This window comes from Anomaloglossus baeobatrachus, chromosome 4, assembly GCF_048569485.1.
Source record: "Anomaloglossus baeobatrachus isolate aAnoBae1 chromosome 4, aAnoBae1.hap1, whole genome shotgun sequence".
Lineage (NCBI taxonomy): Eukaryota > Metazoa > Chordata > Amphibia > Anura > Aromobatidae > Anomaloglossus > Anomaloglossus baeobatrachus.
Window position 1 is genome coordinate 638,293,529 of NC_134356.1, and position 18,856 is coordinate 638,312,384.

Sequence of the window (18,856 nt, forward strand, 5' to 3'; positions counted from 1 at the left end):
CGGGCGCCAGACTGGTGCGCCCTAGAGTGTGCCTCGGTGTGGACCTGTGTAGAGTTTTATAAAAATGACTTTGTTACTTAAATGTGGTTTTTAGGTTTATGCCTTGCCGGGAGGCTTAGGCAGAAAGAGGGGAGGAATGTAAGGGGTGGGCAGACCCCTTACAAGGAGGCAGTGTTGTAGTTAATACAGATGTTATTTAATAAAAATGTTTTATTGTATTGCACTGTTTTAGTGGGTTCCCCTAGTGGCCGGGTGGGACGGCTGTCCCCATGGGAACAGGGTAGAGGAAAGGAGGAGCCGGGAGAAGAAAGGGGAGGGAGGAGAAGAGTTGTTAAGGAAAAGTTAGAACCAGCAGCAATAGAGTCCGGGACGGGAGAGAAGAAGCAGAAGGGGCAGAGTGTGGGAGCTGGGTGAACAGGAAAGCGAGAGAAAAGAAGAGAAGAAGTGTCCTCAAGGGTGAAGCAGTATTGGTGTGGGTCCAGTCTGTGTTAGCCGGAGTGGGAGCCAGGTGAAGTGGAGTAGCCGGGCACATCCCCACTAGAGGAGACATACAGAGAAGGTTTTCTCCAGCCGAAAGTTGTGACATCATCTGAGTTTTGCCTCTGTCATGAAGAAGGGTACAATAAACATGCCTGCTGGTTCAATTGATCCACGTCTATCAAGTGTTTGTATCTCTGACGGCGACATCTGCACCACCACACTCTGCCCCACCAAGTCATCTCCTGTCCCAATAGTGACGGCGGAGCCGGGGGTAAGCCTGCCAGAAAAAGGGGCCACGACTACGATCCCCGAGGCACCCCTGGCACCCCGTTACATAGGGACAGCGGGCAGCAGAGCACCGCGTGTAGGGACAGCGGGCAGCAGAGCACTGTGTGTAGGGACAGCGGGCAGCAGAGCACCGCGTGTAGGGACAGCGGGCAGCAGAGCACTGTGTGTAGGGACAGCGGGCAGCAGAGCACCGCGTGTAGGGACAGGGGGCAGCAGAGCACTGCGTGTAGGGACAGGGGGCAGCAGAGCACCGCGTGTAGGGACAGGGGGCAGCAGAGCACCGCGTGTAGGGACAGGGGGCAGCAGAGCACTGTGTGTAGGGACAGGGGGCAGCAGAGCACCGTGTGTAGGGACAGCGGGCAGCAGCGCACCGCGTGTAGGGACAGCGGGCAGCAGAGCACTGTGTGTAGGGACAGCGGGCAGCAGAGCACTGCGTGTAGGGACAGCGGGCAGCAGAGCACTGTGTGTAGGGACAGCGGGCAGCAGAGCACCGCGTGTAGGGACAGCGGGCAGCAGAGCACTGTGTGTAGGGACAGGGGGCAGCAGAGCACTGTGTGTAGGGACAGGGGGCAGCAGAGCACCGCGTGTAGGGACAGGGGGCAGCAGAGCACCGCGTGTAGGGACAGGGGGCAGCAGAGCACTGTGTGTAGGGACAGGGGGCAGCAGAGCACCGTGTGTAGGGACAGCGGGCAGCAGAGCACCGTGTGTAGGGACAGGGGGCAGCAGAGCACTGTGTGTAGGGACAGGGGGCAGCAGAGCACTGTGTGTAGGGACAGGGGACAGCAGAGCACTGTGTGTAGGGACAGGGGGCAGCAGAGCACTGCGTGTAGGGACAGGGGGCAGCAGAGCACCGCGTGTAGGGACAGGGGGCAGCAGAGCACCGTGTGTAGGGACAGGGGGCAGCAGAGCACCGTGTGTAGGGACAGGGGGCAGCAGAGCACCGTGTGTAGGGACAGGGGGCAGCAGAGCACTGCATGTCGGGACAGCGGGCAGCAGAGCACCGTGTGTAGGGACAGCGGGCAGCAGAGCACCGTGTGTAGGGACAGGGGGCAGCAGAGCACTGCATGTCGGGACAGCGGGCAGCAGAGCACCGTATGTAGGGACAGCGGGCAGCAGAGCACCGTGTGTAGGGACAGCGGGCAGCAGAGCACCGCGTGTAGGGACAGCGGGCAGCAGAGCACTGTGTGTAGGGACAGCGGGCAGCAGAGCACCGTGTGTAGGGACAGGGGGCAGCAGAGCACCGTGTGTAGGGACAGGGGGCAGCAGAGCACCGTGTGTAGGGACAGGGGGCAGCAGAGCACTGCGTGTAGGGACAGGGGGCAGCAGAGCACCGCGTGTAGGGACAGCGGGCAGCAGAGCACCGTGTGTAGGGACAGGGGGCAGCAGAGCACCGTGTGTAGGGACAGGGGGCAGCAGAGCACCGTGTGTAGGGACAGGGGGCAGCAGAGCACCGTGTGTAGGGACAGGGGGCAGCAGAGCACTGCGTGTAGGGACAGGGGGCAGCAGAGCACCGCGTGTAGGGACAGGGGGCAGCAGAGCACCGCGTGTAGGGACAGGGGGCAGCAGAGCACTGTGTGTAGGGACAGGGGGCAGCAGAGCACCGCGTGTAGGGACAGGGGGCAGCAGAGCACCGTGTGTAGGGACAGGGGGCAGCAGAGCACCGTGTGTAGGGACAGGGGGCAGCAGAGCACCGTGTGTAGGGACAGCGGGCAGCAGAGCACCGGGTGTAGGGACAGGGGGCAGCAGAGCACCGTGTGTAGGGACAGGGGGCAGCAGAGCACCGTGTGTAGGGACAGGGGGCAGCAGAGCACCGCGTGTAGGGACAGGGGGCAGCAGAGCACCGCGTGTAGGGACAGGGGGCAGCAGAGCACCGCGTGTAGGGACAGGGGGCAGCAGAGCACCGCGTGTAGGGACAGGGGGCAGCAGAGCACTGCGTGTAGGGACAGGGGGCAGCAGAGCACCGCGTGTAGGGACAGGGGGCAGCAGAGCACCGTGTGTAGGGACAGGGGGCAGCAGAGCACTGTGTGTAGGGACAGGGGGCAGCAGAGCACTGTGTGTAGGGACAGGGGGCAGCAGAGCACCGTGTGTAGGGACAGGGGGCAGCAGAGCACTGCGTGTAGGGACAGGGGGCAGCAGAGCACCGCGTGTAGGGACAGGGGGCAGCAGAGCACCGCGTGTAGGGACAGGGGGCAGCAGAGCACTGTGTGTAGGGACAGGGGGCAGCAGAGCACCGCGTGTAGGGACAGGGGGCAGCAGAGCACCGTGTGTAGGGACAGGGGGCAGCAGAGCACCGTGTGTAGGGACAGGGGGCAGCAGAGCACTGCGTGTAGGGACAGGGGGCAGCAGAGCACCGTGTGTAGGGACAGGGGGCAGCAGAGCACCGCGTGTAGGGACAGGGGGCAGCAGAGCACCGTGTGTAGGGACAGGGGGCAGCAGAGCACCGTGTGTAGGGACAGGGGGCAGCAGAGCACTGCGTGTAGGGACAGGGGGCAGCAGAGCACCGTGTGTAGGGACAGGGGGCAGCAGAGCACTGCGTGTAGGGACAGGGGGCAGCAGAGCACCGTGTGTAGGGACAGGGGGCAGCAGAGCACCGCGTGTAGGGACAGGGGGCAGCAGAGCACCGTGTGTAGGGACAGGGGGCAGCAGAGCACCGCGTGTAGGGACAGGGGGCAGCAGAGCACCGTGTGTAGGGACAGGGGGCAGCAGAGCACTGCGTGTAGGGACAGGGGGCAGCAGAGCACCGTGTGTAGGGACAGGGGGCAGCAGAGCACTGCGTGTAGGGACAGGGGGCAGCAGAGCACCGTGTGTAGGGACAGGGGGCAGCAGAGCACCGCGTGTAGGGACAGGGGGCAGCAGAGCACCGCGTGTAGGGACAGGGGGCAGCAGAGCACTGCGTGTAGGGACAGGGGGCAGCAGAGCACCGTGTGTAGGGACAGGGGGCAGCAGAGCACCGTGTGTAGGGACAGGGGGCAGCAGAGCACCGCGTGTAGGGACAGGGGGCAGCAGAGCACCGCGTGTAGGGACAGGGGGCAGCAGAGCACCGTGTGTAGGGACAGGGGGCAGCAGAGCACTGCGTGTAGGGACAGGGGGCAGCAGAGCACCGCGTGTAGGGACAGGGGGCAGCAGAGCACTGCGTGTAGGGACAGGGGGCAGCAGAGCACCGTGTGTAGGGACAGGGGGCAGCAGAGCACCGTGTGTAGGGACAGGGGGCAGCAGAGCACCGTGTGTAGGGACAGGGGGCAGCAGAGCACTGCGTGTAGGGACAGGGGGCAGCAGCACTGTGTGTAGGGACAGGGGGCAGCAGAGCACCGTGTGTAGGGACAGGGGGCAGCAGAGCACCGTGTGTAGGGACAGGGGGCAGCAGCACTGCGTGTAGGGACAGGGGGCAGCAGCACTGTGTGTAGGGACAGGGGGCAGCAGAGCACCGTGTGTAGGGACAGGGGGCAGCAGAGCACCGTGTGTAGGGACAGGGGGCAGCAGCACTGCGTGTAGGGACAGGGGGCAGCAGCACTGTGTGTAGGGACAGGGGGCAGCAGGGACTAGATATTACTGGAAACCAATAAGCCTCAGAAAGGTGAGTGGCAGTACAGCACACCCGATACTGTCTGTCCCGTGGCGATACCGGCCCCCTGCGGAGTGGTACAGTCCGGCAATGACAGCTCCAACCGACAGTCTATCAATCAGTAACCCACGATGCGTCTCCACGGCGACTCCAGAGCGAGCGCGGTTGGACACGCCCACTCCTCTTCCTGATTGGCTAACCTTTGTTTTCTTCCAAGTTTTGAGTTGCTGCGGGGCACACAGACCGGAAGCGGAAGTGCAGAGAGCCCCGGAGCGGCTGACAGCGAGGATGGTGTCCTGGATCATCTCCCGGTCTGTGGTGTGAGTATCCCGCTCCTGACTCACATTGCACACCGAGGCGGGCGGGGGAACTACAAGTCCAAGCAGCCCCTGACCTGTAAACGTCTATGGGGGGCTGGCACCAGCTCCCTGCATGGCAGTTGTGCCCAGTATGGGGCAGATACAGCGCTTTCTGGGACCTGCTGAAGCTGAGTGATCCCCCTGATACAGGGCAGCCCAGACTCACTCACCCCCAGTCCTGCGCCAGGATCCCCTCTGCAGTGAGGTGGCCTCCTTATCCGGGGTCACTGACCGAGGGGGTCGAAGGGCGGCCGGTGTTACCCCGGTCTCCATGCGACCTGTCAGTGGTCGCAGAGTCTGGGTTTCCTCTGATTTTGGGGTCACTGTGGGATCTAAGGGCGGTCAACGTCTCCCCTGTCCCGTGTGACCTGTCAGTGTTCATGGTGGCCGGGCCTCCTATTCTCTGGGGTCACTGTCTGTGGGGTCTAAGGGCAGTCAACGTCTCCCTGTAACCTGTTAGTGGTCACATAGCCCGGGCCTCCTTTTCTCTGGGATCTCAGTCCATGGGGTCTAAGGGCCCCCCCATGTGACCTGTCAGAGAGGTCGGGTCTCCTTTCATCTGGGGTCTCTGTTCATGAGGTCTAAGAGTGGACCCCCATGGGACCTTTAAGTGGTCACTGAGGCGAGGCCTCCTCTCCTCTTGGAACGCTGTCAGTGGGGGTCTAAGGGCAGCTGATATCTCCCCATGTGACCTGTTTCTGAGGCCGGGCCTCATCTTATGTGGGGTCACTGTCTGTGGAGTTTAAGCGTGGCCCCCCATGGGAGCTTTCAGTAGTCACAGCACCCAGGCCTCTCCTTATCTGAGAACCCTGGCCCCATGTTACCTGAAAGTGGTCATAGAGGCCGGGCTTCCTCGTCTCTTGGGTCACTGTAATTGGGATCTAAGGGCTGCCACCCACATGTTACCTGTCAGTGGTCACCGAGGCCTGACCTCTTCTTTGACGTCCGGCTCATGGTGGGGGATCATATATCCCATAGATTTGTCACATGGCCCCTCTCCCGCTCCACTGATGGCCGCTGATCAGCTTTGGTCCACCTGAGCGCTCACACCAGGGGCACCCCAGTCCCCGTCAGCCCCCTGATTGGTGGTAGTCGACCGTAAGATCCTTCAGCCCCCATACACCTTAGTTACCACCTGACAGCTGATTGATGCCTCGTCCGTCTCTCTTATACTCAGGAGCTCTTGGTGCTCTTTGAGAGCCACTGGCGAATGTTTCTGGTGGCGGTTTTATCTTTTGGGACAGCAAAAGACATACTTGATCCATAAGTCCTACAACAGTCACCTGTCCTGGCCCCCACACATCATGTCATTCCATCTTATCGGTGGGCTCGGCTGACTTTAGTCTATTGGGAGCTTTACTGAACAGATCTCATGTGCCATGGTTGTGTTATCAATATCACAGTCCTGGAAAGGTTATTTAAAGGGACTGTCCAGTACTGTGATATTGGTATAATATAAGACCAATCAGCTGTTCCTGTGATTAGTACCGCTCCGTCACTGGTACCGAGCCCTATGTTTATTGGATCTGCAGTGACAGATCTGTGCCAATCACATCCGGCTGGCACCATCACCAGATGATCGGCAGGAGTAAAGCTGGGTTCACACATAGCGACAACGACGTCGCTGTTACGTCACCATTTTCTGTGACGCAACAGCGACCTTGTAAGTCGCTGTTATGATCGCTGCTTAGCTGTCAAACACAGCAGCCGAAGCAGCGATCATAACGACGCTGTGCTACATGTGCAGAGAGCAGGGAGCCTCGCATACTGCTTAGTGCTGGCTCCCTGCACTCCTAGCTACAGTACACATAGCTGCAATGGCAGCTAGAGCGGCGGACACTGGTAACGAAGGTAAATATCGGGTAACAAAGGTAAGGTCTTCCCTTGGTTACCCGATGTTTACCCTGGTTACAGCTTACCGCAGCTGCCAGACGCCGGCTCCTGCTCGCTTCATTTCGTCGCTCTCTCGCTGTCACAGCAATGTGTGCGTCACACCGGGAGAGCGACAACCAAAAAATGAAGCAGGACATTCAGCAACGACCGGCGACCTCACAGCAGGGGCCAGCTCGTTGCTGGATGTCACACACAGCGACGGGACGTCACTGCTACGTCACAGAAAATGGTGACGTAGCAGCGTCGTCGTTGCTGTGTGTGACACCACCCTAACAGTTGTTGGAGCCCTCCAATTTGATATTGATGAGCTGTCCTAAGGATTGGCTATCAGTATGACAGTACTTTACAAGCCCTTTAAAGACATGGAAGCATAAATAATAGTCCTAGATTGTAGCATCACATGACTCTTCTCAGCCAATCGGAAGCATTGACAGATCATAGGGCACCTTTGCACAGGGCGATGCTTGGTAGATGTGGCCACTATGGCTACTGCATACGGGATCTCACAGATTTCACTACACATGAACTATAACTGGTCTGGGGGGATACATTGGGGGTCGTTTCCTAACACATGCTGAATGTTGGGAAACGACCCCCAATGTATTCCCCCCCCCCCCTCCCAGACCAGTTATAGTTCATGTGTAGTGATATCTGTGTGAGCAGAGTGTTGCCTGGTGCTGCAGCTCCTCCTTATCTCAACCCCGGGCACCTACATACTGACCATCAGTGGTGTTTTCCTGCAAATCCCCTTAACTTGAAAGGCATTATAGCTCTGTAGACAGGATGAATAGTCAATGACAGAAGCTTTACCAGTCATTTAATCAGGTGTCCAATATTAAAGGGGTAAACATAATGGGTGAGGGACTGCAAGCCGGGACCCTCTGATGCTCAGATTAGGGGTCATTGTGGGCAATCACCAGACGGAGGGCACGAGATCACAGAGCAGGTGACTGCGGACATTTCCATTCTAATGATCCATTAGGCAGGAGTTGTGTTTTTGTGATGCCGCTGAGCAGTGATTCATGTGTTTGGGTGTGCCCCGTGACGCTACCTGCGCTGGCTTCACCGGTATGAGCCTGTAAGCCGGTCACATGGGAGCAGAGTCGTCAAACGTGGAAGATGTCAAATTACTAAGAAGGTGTCATGCTTTTACTACTTTACTGCTATTAGGCCTCACTTTACTTTCTGATTAGTTTTATTTGATCCATAAAACATTCCTCTTAAAGGTGAAGTCCATTTTGGGCACGTTCGGCTCACATTGTGGTCAGATATTGCGGCAGTTTTGCTCCAGGGGTCCCAATAGCAGGGAAGCGGCAATCCATAGCCTAAATCTGGTCGAACGTTGGGGATCTCAGGCGGCCAGCTTCTTTTCAGCAATGGTTATCGTTTCGGATGACACAGGAGTAAGTTAAAACTACAATTCGCTGGTCTCTTTCCAGTGATGGGATACAGACCTGTCACTCAGCACTTTCCACTTGGGTCGGCATCTGTCACTCGTTCGTGTCATAAGTCACCAGAAAATGGCTGTCGAGGCTGAGTGTGTGGGGGGGTGCGGCTGTTGAGGCTGAGTGTGTGGGGGGGATGCGGCTGTCGAGGCTGAGTGTGTGGGGGGTATGCGGCTGTCGAGGCTGAGTGTGTGGGGGGTATGCGGCTGTCGAGGCTGAGTGTGTGGGGGGGATGCGGCTGTCGAGGCTGAGTGTGTGGGGGGTATGCGGCTGTCGAGGCTGAGTGTGTGGGGGGGATGCGGCTGTCGAGGCTGAGTGTGTGGGGGGGATGCGGCTGTCGAGGCTGAGTGTGTGGGGGGGGATGCGGCTGTCGAGGCTGAGTGTGGGGGGGATGCGGCTGTCGAGGCTGAGTGTGGGGGGGGATGCGGCTGTCGAGGCTGAGTGTGGGGGGGGGATGCGGCTGTCGAGGCTGAGTGTGGGGGGGGGGATGCGGCTGTCGAGGCTGAGTGTGGGGGGGGATGCGGCTGTCGAGGCTGAGTGTGCGGGGGGGGTTGCGGCTGACGAGGCTGAGTGCGGGGGGGGGGTTGCGGCTGACGAGGCTGAGTGCGGGGGGGGTTGCGGCTGACGAGGCTGAGTGCGGGGGGGGTTGCGGCTGACGAGGCTGAGTGCGGGGGGGGTTGCGGCTGACGAGGCTGAGTGCGGGGGGGGTTGCGGCTGACGAGGCTGAGTGCGGGGGGGGTTGCGGCTGACGAGGCTGAGTGCGGGGGGGGTTGCGGCTGACGAGGCTGAGTGCGGGGGGGGTTGCGGCTGACGAGGCTGAGTGCGGGGGGGGTTGCGGCTGACGAGGCTGAGTGCGGGGGGGGTTGCGGCTGACGAGGCTGAGTGCGGGGGGGGGGTTGCGGCTGACGAGGCTGAGTGCGGGGGGGGGGGTTGCGGCTGACGAGGCTGAGTGCGGGGGGGGGGGTTGCGGCTGACGAGGCTGAGTGCGGGGGGGGGGTTGCGGCTGACGAGGCTGAGTGCGGGGGGGGGTTGCGGCTGACGAGGCTGAGTGCGGGGGGGCGTATAGTATAGTGGCCATAAATGGCACTGCAGGCTCGTGGGCTCACTCTCAGGCTTTGTGCACACAGTGCAGTTTTGTGATGACTCCATGCCTATCATTATGCCAGCACAGTCAGTGAGAATCCTGAAGTGTTGTGGGCATGTTGCTTTTTCTTCCAGATTTGGTGCAGATATAAATCTGCAGAATGTCTATTCTTTGTGGTTTTTGCAGCGTTTTTACAACCCAGAATGCATGGGAAAAACACACACCAAAGGCGCGTCAAAACAATGGGGTCTTGTTCTGCCAGAGATGTGGATTTGGTTCAGAAAATTCCGCTAGCAAATACCCGGTGCGCACAGACGTAGCATTACACGGTCTGCACCTGATGCCTTTTGTGATGGTTTTTTTCCTGACTTTCTAAGGCCCTGTGCGCACTTACCGGATTTTGCCGCGGATTTGCTGCATGTTTCGCTGCAGAAAATGTTCATAACATCTCTGCAGTGAATCACCAGCAAAACCTATGGAGAAAAAAAATCCTGTGCGCACTAGGCAGAATTTGACAGCTGCATGTTTTGCTGCGGAAATCCCGCAGCAAAAACAAGTGCATGTCACTTCTTTTCCGCAGGTAGCTGCGGGTTTTCCCTAATCTAATGTAAAAATCACGCAGGGAACAGCTTGCGGAAAAACCGCACCAAATCCGCAACAAAACGCGACAATCCGCATGCGGATTTGGGTGCGGATTTTTTCCGCAGGTGATAAGATCTTTGAGAGCCTGCGGAATTTACGCAAGGAAATTTCATTTCCTAGTGTGCACATAGCCTTAACGCGGTGATTTTATCACAGTTTGGCAGAACCGCGTGGCATGGACACTGCCCTCAGCAGCAGGATCTACTCGTGGGGTCTTCAGATGATCTAGTTTATATGGGGCGGCACAATCCTATGATTTGTCGAATCGTTAAATTGACATCTTTCGCCTCCACATATCTGCATGTAAATGAGGGTCTGGGGGTGCAGAATGCGGGGGGCACTGATGTCTGCAGCGAGGGCGGCTGGCTGAGTAATCCCGGCACGTGATTAATGACAGTTTTGGACACTTGGTGGAGCGTGGTCCCGGGCGTGTGCGGCAGCTTGTAAACTCTCCCTGTGTACGCTGTATACAGGGCGGCGGGTGGTGTCGGCCTCTCCTCGCCTCTGATGAAGCTTCGGAGCAGTGCTTGGCGGTGTGGGTGGCTTGTGTATAACGTCTTGTGTTTTCTTCTCCCCTTAGGCTCGTCTTTGGGCTGCTGTATCCCGCCTACTCCTCATACAAGGCTGTGAAAACCAAGAATGTCCGAGAATATGTAAGTATGGGTAGAACACGAGAATCACACATGAAGCCCCCCCGATCTGCCCAAGCTCACAGAGGTGGATCCCGAACAGGACGCAGACACCTGTGAGCTCCACGTATAGACCGGAAAGGTGGTTTCACTTCTCAGCCACGTGGTATGCCACAAATGTCTGCTAGGTGAGGGACCTGCACAAATCGTGAGACTGGAGAGGTGGCTGCACGTGCACTGGTCTCCCCATTCACTTTTATGAGGGACCCAAAAATGTCCCATCACACTTCCATGTTCTTGAGGTTGGTGCAGGTCCCAGATCAGGCCCATTCAGAGCATATACCCTAAATGTATGAGAAAGCATTAATTTTTTTTCTTTTTTTTTTTTTATTTTCTCCCACTTCTTTATACAGTGGAACCTCACTTAACGAGTAACCCACTTAACGAGAATTTTGCTTAACAAGCAAAGCTTTCTGTAAATTTGTAACCCGGTTTACGAGAAACAAAGAAGAAAAAAATCAGCTCACCGAGTTGCTGTGATCCGCTGTATATCCAGGGCTGCGCACGGAGGGCTGGGCTGCCATATAGAAATCAAGGAAGAAAAATATCCAGCGCGGTCCAAATTCTCGTATAAAAAGTCATCTTTATTATTTAATCCATAAAAATAGGGGTTTACAGGCGGTCAGCAAGATAAATGGATGTAAATAGGACCCCACAAAGCTACGCGTTTCGACGTGAGTCTTAATCATGCTCTCCGTGATCATGATTAAGACTCACGTCGAAACGCGTAGCTTTGTGGGGTCCTATTTACATCCATTTATCTTGCTGACCGCCTGTAAACCCCTATTTTTATGGATTAAATAATAAAGATGACTTTTTATACGAGAATTTGGACCGCGCTGGATATTTTTCTTCCTTGGTTTACGAGAAAGCTTTGCTGTGCGAGCAAAATCCTCACCGCACACACTTCCGGTTCTGTAGTTACACCGCACTCTGAACTGCACTTGCAGTCCACACAAACACACACGCACGCACACACATACAGTATTATGCTCACCTTATCTTCCGTTCCACCGCCGGTCTCATGGTTCTTGTAGTTCCCGGGTACATTGCGACATGCTCGCAGCGAACAAGTACCATGAGGCCGGCGGTGGAACGGAAGGTAAGGTGAGCATATAATATGTGTACCTTCCGTTTCATCGCCGGCCTCCTAGGTCCTGTAGTTCACCGCTCCGCTCCACTCCAGGCTGTGCATCGGCATCCATAGCAACGAAGCAGGAACTTCCTGGTTCCTGTCACCGCTACTCAAAGGCAGCGCGCTGGCCAATCAGAAGCAAGCGGCTCTGCCTTTGACGTCAGCGCTCTGGCAGGAAGTTCCTCCCTCGTCGTTATGGTAACCCGATACACAGCCCGCACCGGAGAACAGCAAGTCTCAGGAGACCGGTGATGGAAGGTAAGGTGAGCATATAATGTGTGTTTGCGTGTGTGGAATGGCACAATAGGGGACCAGGATGGGACATTTAACAAGTTGTGGAACGAATCGTCTGCATTGCAATGACTTCCTATGGGAAATCTTGCTTTGCTGAACGAGTAACTTGGTTTACAAGCACAGTCCCAGAACGGATTGTTCTCGGTAAGCAAGGTTCCACTGTATATCAATATTTTTTTTTCTTTTATGTTAGTTTTTCATTACATCGTCATTTTTACCATATAATACACTGAAAAAGGGGAAAGAATTACAGGTTGGTGTAAATGGTGTAGAAAAAAAACCCAACAAACCCCACAGTTCTGCCATTTGTTTTGTGTTTACGTAATTGTTATCTTTACTGCACAAATCCAGGTCAATATGAGAAATGATATGTTATAATTATATATTCTATCAAATTTATATAGTTTTTGTTGGGGCTCGCTCAGACTAGTATAACTCGGACAAGGGCTATCTGTGGGTGCAGCGCATATCAGATGGCAGGCAGCTATTCCAGCTCAATGGGTGCGTGGAAATGGAAATCATCAGACACTCTTGATTACATCCAATTTCTGCCGACGAATTGAGGAGGAGACGTTTTCTTCTCCGGCCCAACACAATCACTTCACTGGAAAACCGCAGACTAGTCCACGAGATCAACAACTACTCCTCCGCCATTAAGATGGTGCTGTTAGTGATTGAATGTGGCACCTTTAGGCTACCTGCGCACACTTTTTTTTTTTTTTTTTTAAGTGCCGCATTTTATGGTGCAGTTTTGTTGTCTGAAAGTTCTCATTTTTGACTTCCCAGCAAAGTCTATGAGAATTCAGATTTGCTGTGCGCACATTGCAGTTTATGGCTATGTGCACACGCTGCGTTTTTTTGACGCTGTGTTTTTGGCTGCGTTTTGCTGCGTTTTTGATCTCTGCGTTTTCTTTTTCGCTCCTAATTGGGAGACCCAGACAGTGGGTGTATAGCTACTGCCTCTGGAGGCCGCACAAAGAACTACACTTAAAAGTGTAAGGCCCCTCCCCTTCTGGCTATACACCCTCCCGTAGGAGTACGGATTCCTCAGTTTTAGCTTTGTGCGCAGGAGGTCAGACACGCACGCATAGCTCCATTGTTTTTAGTCAGCAGCAGCTGCTGACTATGTCGGATGGAAGAAAAGAGGGCCCATACAGGGCTCCCAGCATGCTCCCTTCTCACCCCACTGTATGTCGGAGGTGTTTGTAAGGTTGAGGTACCCATTGCGGGTACGGCGGCAGGAGCCCACATGCTGATTCCTTCCCCATCCCTTTTTACAGGGCTCTGGGTGAAGTGGGATTTACTGGTCTCCAGGCACTGAGACCGTGCTCCATCTACAGCCCCTGGAGAAGATGCTGGATGGAGCGGAGTACATCAGGGACATGGCCCTGCTTCCTCAAGGTACTCTGTGTCCCCGTGCATTTGGCGCTCACACCGCAGCATGCTGGGTGTTGTAGTGCGCCGGGGGACATCAGCGCTACGGCGCTTGTGCCATGGCCTCATTCAGCTTCGCTGAAGCAGGCACACCTCTGGGAATCGGTCGCGCCGGCCGCTGGGACTGCGGCGCGGCTGGCACTTGTGGTGCGCCGGGGACTTCAGCGCGGCCCGCGCTTTTACGGCGGCCGCGCTGATAACTCGAGTCCCCGGCTTTTGCGGCCTGCTTCCGTTGGTTCCCGCCCCCAGACCTGCCAGTCAGGAGAGGGGCGGGACGCTGGCCAGTGCATCAGCGCCGAGGGCTGGAGTCGTTTTTACATACTCCAGCCCTCACAATCGGCACAGAGGGGACACTGTTTCCCGCACTTTTGTTTGGGAACTCCCACGGACCGCCCCTCTCCACAGACGCCGGCAGCCATTCCTGCTGACACGCTGAGCTGCAGAGGGGAGCCGGGGAGACCCAGACAAGGAATTCTGCGCCTCTTACCCGCTATTCAGCGGGCGGTAAGCAGCCCTTTGGGCTCACCCCCTATTGTGCCAGTAGTAATCTTAGTATTTTGTTCCTGCAAATACTTTGTACTGCATAGCGCTGGTCGCCCTTTGGCTATAGACTCTCTCACATTGCAGAGAGCCAGCAGCATGTCGTCCGTAAAACGCAAGGGTGCCAAGGCACAGACATTATATGCTTCCTGCACCGCATGTGGGACTTTTCTACCGGCAGGCTCCACGGACCCCCATTGTGTGCAGTGCTCGGCCCCTGCGGCGCTTGCACAGTCGGGACCTCTGCTGGACGTGACCCAGGGTGTACCACCTGTGAATGCTGTCCAGGTGACAGGAACTGAGTTTGCAGCTTTTGCTGACAGAATGTCTCTCACTATGTCACAAATTCTTGACACATTGCGAGCTAGGCCTGTACTTCAGGCCACGGACACTGTGCAATCATTGCCCCCTGGTCCCCCTCAGCTGAATTACCTCCAAGCTCCGGGACGGGCATATACACCTCAGGGTGAAGACTCTGACTCGGACGATGGCCCCGGGCAGCCTAAGCGGGCTCGCTATGACGGGCCTTCACATTCATCTCAATGGTCAGGATCCCAGCGAGATGAATCTATGGGTGATGAGGCGGACGTAACTGATCAGGATTCTGATCCTGGGACCGCTCTCAATCTAGATACACCAGATGGTGACGCCATAGTTAATGATCTTATATTTAACATCAATAAGATGTTAAATATTTCCCCACCAGCTCCTCTTGTAGAGGAGTCAGCTTCGCAGCAAGAGAGAATCCATTTCAGATACCCTAAGCGTACATTAAGCACTTTTCTGGACCACGCTGACTTTAGAGACGCAATCCAGAAACCCCACGCTTATCCTGAAAGGCGTTTTCCTAAACGGCTTAAAGATACACGCTACCCTTTTCCCCCTGAGGTGGTCAAGGGTTGGACCCAGTGTCCAAAAGTGGATCCTCCAATTTCCAGGCTTGCAGCTAGATCCTTGGTTGCAGTTGAAGATGGAGCGGCACTTAAAGATGCCACTGACAGGCAGATGGAGCTCTGGCTGAAATCCATCTATGAAGCGATTGGAGCGTCATTAGCGCCTTCTTTTGCGGCCGTATGGGCACTCCAAGCTATCTCAGCCGGGCTTGTGCAAGTCGACTCAGTCACACGTGCATTTGCCCCGCAGGTAGCACCATTGACCTCGCAAATGGCGGCATTCGCGTCGTACGCGATTAATGCTGTTCTTGACGCTACAAGCCGCACGGCAGTGGCGTCAGCCAACTCCGTTGTTTTGCGTAGGGCCCTGTGGTTGAGACATTGGAAAGCAGATTCTCATTCCAAGAAGTGCTTAACCAATTTGCCTTTTTCTCGTGACCGATTGTTTGGAGAGCGTTTGGATGAAATCATCAAACACTCCAAGGGTAAGGACTCATCCTTACCGCAACACAGACAAAACAAACCCCAACAGAGGAAGGGTCAGTCTGGTTATCGGTCCTTTCGAGGACCGGGCAGGTCCCAATTCGCCTCGTCAAAAAAGACTCAAAAAGACCAGAGACGCTCAGATTCTTGGAGGTCTCAGTCACGCCCAAAAAGGACAGCCGGAGGAACCGTTGCCAAGACGGCGTCCTCCTGACTTGCGGTCTCCGATTCCCACACCCGCGGTCGGTGGGAGGCTTTCCCACTTTGGCGACATTTGGCTGTCACGCGTCAAAGACCGTTGGGTGAGGGATATTCTGTCTCACGGGTACAGGATAGAGTTCAGTTCTCGTCCGCCAACTCGTTTCTTCAGAACTTCTCCACCACCAGACCGAGCCGATGCTCTGTTGCAGGCGGTGGCCGCTCTAAAGGCGGAAGGAGGGGTGACCTCCGTCCCTCTTCAGGAACAAGGTCACGGTTTTTACTCCAATCTGTTTGTGGTCCCAAAAAAGGACGGATCGTATCGACCCGTCCTGGATCTAAAGTTGCTCAACAGACACGTAAAAGTCAGGAGGTTCCGGATGGAATCCCTACGCTCCGTCATAGCCTCAATGTCTCAAGGAGATTTTCTAGCATCAATAGATATCAAAGATGCGTATCTCCACGTGCCGATTGCACCAGAGCATCAGCGTTTCCTACGCTTCGTCATACACGACGAACACCTACAGTTCGTAGCGTTACCTTTCGGTCTGGCAACAGCCCCCCGGGTCTTCACCAAAGTCATGGCAGCAGTAGTAGCTGTTCTGCACTCGCAGGGTCACTCGGTCATCCCGTATCTAGACGACCTGCTTATAAAGGCACCCTCTCAATAGGCATGCCAACACAGTCTGAAGGTGGCACTAGACACTCTCCAGAGTTTCGGGTGGATTATCAACTTTCCAAAGTCTCATCTAACCCCGACCCAATCTCTGACTTATCTTGGCATGGAGTTTCATACTCTCTCAGCGATAGTGAAGCTTCCACTGGACAAGCAGTGCTCGCTACGGACTGGAGTGCAATCTCTCCTTCAGAGCCAGTCGCACTCACTGAGGCGCCTCATGCATTTCCTAGGAAAGATGGTAGCAGCAATGGAGGCAGTCCCGTTCGCGCAGTTTCATCTGCGCCCTCTACAATGGGACATTCTACGCCAATGGGATGGGAAATCGACGTCCCTCGACAGGACTGTCTCCCTCTCTCAGACTGCCAAGGACTCTCTGCGTTGGTGGCTTCTCCCCACCTCATTGTCACAGGGAAAGTCGTTCCTTCCCCCGTCCTGGGCAGTGGTCACGACGGATGCGAGCCTATCAGGGTGGGGAGCGGTGTTTCTCCACCACAGGGCTCAGGGGACGTGGACTCAGGAAGAGTCCACCCTGCAGATCAATGTTCTGGAAATCAGAGCAATCTATCTTGCCCTGCGAGCCTTCCAACAATGGCTGGAAGGCAAGCAGATTCGGATTCAGTCGGACAATTCCACGGCGGTGGCGTACATCAACCACCAAGGGGGAACACGCAGTCGCCAAGCTTTTCAAGAAGTCCAGCGGATTTTGACGTGGGTGGAAAGCAGAGCGTCCACCATATCCGCAGTTCACATCCCAGGCGTGGAAAACTGGGAAGCAGACTTTCTCAGTCGCCAGGGCATGGACGCAGGAGAATGGTCCCTTCTCCCGGACGTGTTTCAGCAGATCTGTTGCCGCTGGGGGACGCCGGACGTCGATCTGATGGCGTCACGGCACAACAACAAGGTCCCAGTTTTCATGGCACGGTCTCACGATCACCGAGCGCTGGCGGCAGACGCCTTGGTTCAGGATTGGTCGCAATTCCGACTCCCCTATGTGTTCCCACCTCTAGCATTGTTACCCAGAGTTCTCCGGAAAATCAAGTCCGACTGCCATCGAGCCATACTCGTCGCTCCAGATTGGCCAAGAAGGTCGTGGTACCCGGATCTGTGGCATCTCACGGTAGGCCAACCGTGGACACTACCAAACCGTCCAGATTTGCTGTCTCAAGGGCCGTTTTTCCATCTGAATTCTGCGGCCCTGAACCTGACTGTGTGGCCATTGAGTCCTGGATCCTAGCGGCCTCAGGTTTATCTCATGAAGTTGTTGCCACAATGAGACAGGCTAGAAAACCATCCTCAGCTAAGATCTATCACAGGACGTGGAAGATATTCTTAGCGTGGTGCTTGGCTCAAGGGTTTTCTCCCTGGCCATTTGCATTGCCAATTTTTCTTTCCTTCCTGCAGTCTGGGTTGGAAAAAGGTTTGTCGCTTAGCTCGCTTAAGGGTCAAGTCTCCGCGCTATCCGTATTCTTTCAGAAGCGCTTGGCACGGCTTTCTAAGGTACGCACGTTTCTCCAAGGAGTTTGTCATATCGTTCCTCCTTACAGACGGCCATTGGAACCCTGGGATCTGAACAAGGTTCTCATTGCTCTCCAGAAGCCGCCTTTCGAGCCTTTGAAAGAGGTTCCCCTTTCTCGGCTTTCACAAAAGGTAGTTTTTCTTGTGGCGGTCACGTCTCTTCGAAGAGTGTCCGAGCTAGCGGCGTTATCTTGCAAATCTCCCTTCCTGGTGTTTCACCAAGACAAGGTAGTACTGCGTCCAATTCCAGAGTTTTCTCCCAAGGTGGTTTCTTCCTTTCATCTCAATCAGGATATCACTTTGCCATCTTTGTGTCCGCATCCAGTTCACCAATTTGAAAAGGGTTTACATCTGTTGGACCTGGTGAGAGCACTCAGGATTTACATTTCTCGCACGGCGTCTCTACGCCGTTCTGATGCGCTCTTTGTCCTAGTCGCTGGTCAGCATAAGGGATCGCAAGCTTCCAAATCCACCCTGGCGCGGTGGATCAAGGAACCAATTCTTCACACATACCGTTCTGCTGGGCTTCCGATCCCATCTGGACTGAAGGCCCATTCTACCAGAGCCGTGGGTGCGTCCTGGGCATTGCGGCATCAGGCTACGGCTCAGCAAGTGTGCCAGGCGGCTACCTGGTCGAGTCTGCACACGTTTACCAAACACTATCAAGTGCATACCTACGCTTCGGCAGATGCCAGCCTAGGTAGACAGGTCCTTCAGGCGGCGGTGGCCCACCTGTAGGAAGAGGCTGTCTGACAGCCCGTTCATGTGGTATCTTTTTACCCACCCAGGGACTGCTTTTGGACGTCCCACTGTCTGGGTCTCCCAATTAGGAGCGAAAAAGAAGGGAATTTTGTTTACTTACCGTAAATTCCTTTTCTTCTAGCTCCAATTGGGAGACCCAGCACCCGCCCTATTTGTTCTTAGGGTTTCGTTTTTCGGGTGCACATGTTGTTCATGTTGTTTCTTAAGTTCTCCGATCTTGTTATCGGATTGAATTTGTTTTTGAAACTGTTATTGGCTTTCCTCCTTCTTGCTTTGGTACTAAAACTGAGGAATCCGTACTCCTACGGGAGGGTGTATAGCCAGAAGGGGAGGGGCCTTACACTTTTAAGTGTAGTTCTTTGTGCGGCCTCCAGAGGCAGTAGCTATACACCCACTGTCTGGGTCTCCCAATTGGAGCTAGAAGAAAAGGAATTTACGGTAAGTAAACAAAATTCCCTTCTTTCCAATGCATTGCATGGGG

At 55.4% G+C, this 18,856-nt stretch overlaps 1 protein-coding gene across 1 annotated transcript in view; it reads left to right on the forward strand.

Annotated features, from left to right (window-relative positions):
- The first annotated feature begins 4,567 nt into the window (after window positions 1-4,567).
- REEP4 (receptor accessory protein 4) overlaps window positions 4,568-18,856 on the forward strand; it is a 50,604-nt gene continuing 36,315 nt past the window's right edge. The window contains exons 1-2 of the mRNA XM_075346449.1: window positions 4,568-4,650; window positions 10,334-10,406. Coding sequence (XP_075202564.1) covers window positions 4,619-4,650; window positions 10,334-10,406 — 105 coding nt within the window. The 5' untranslated portion in view covers window positions 4,568-4,618. The remainder of the gene's footprint in view (window positions 4,651-10,333; window positions 10,407-18,856) is intronic.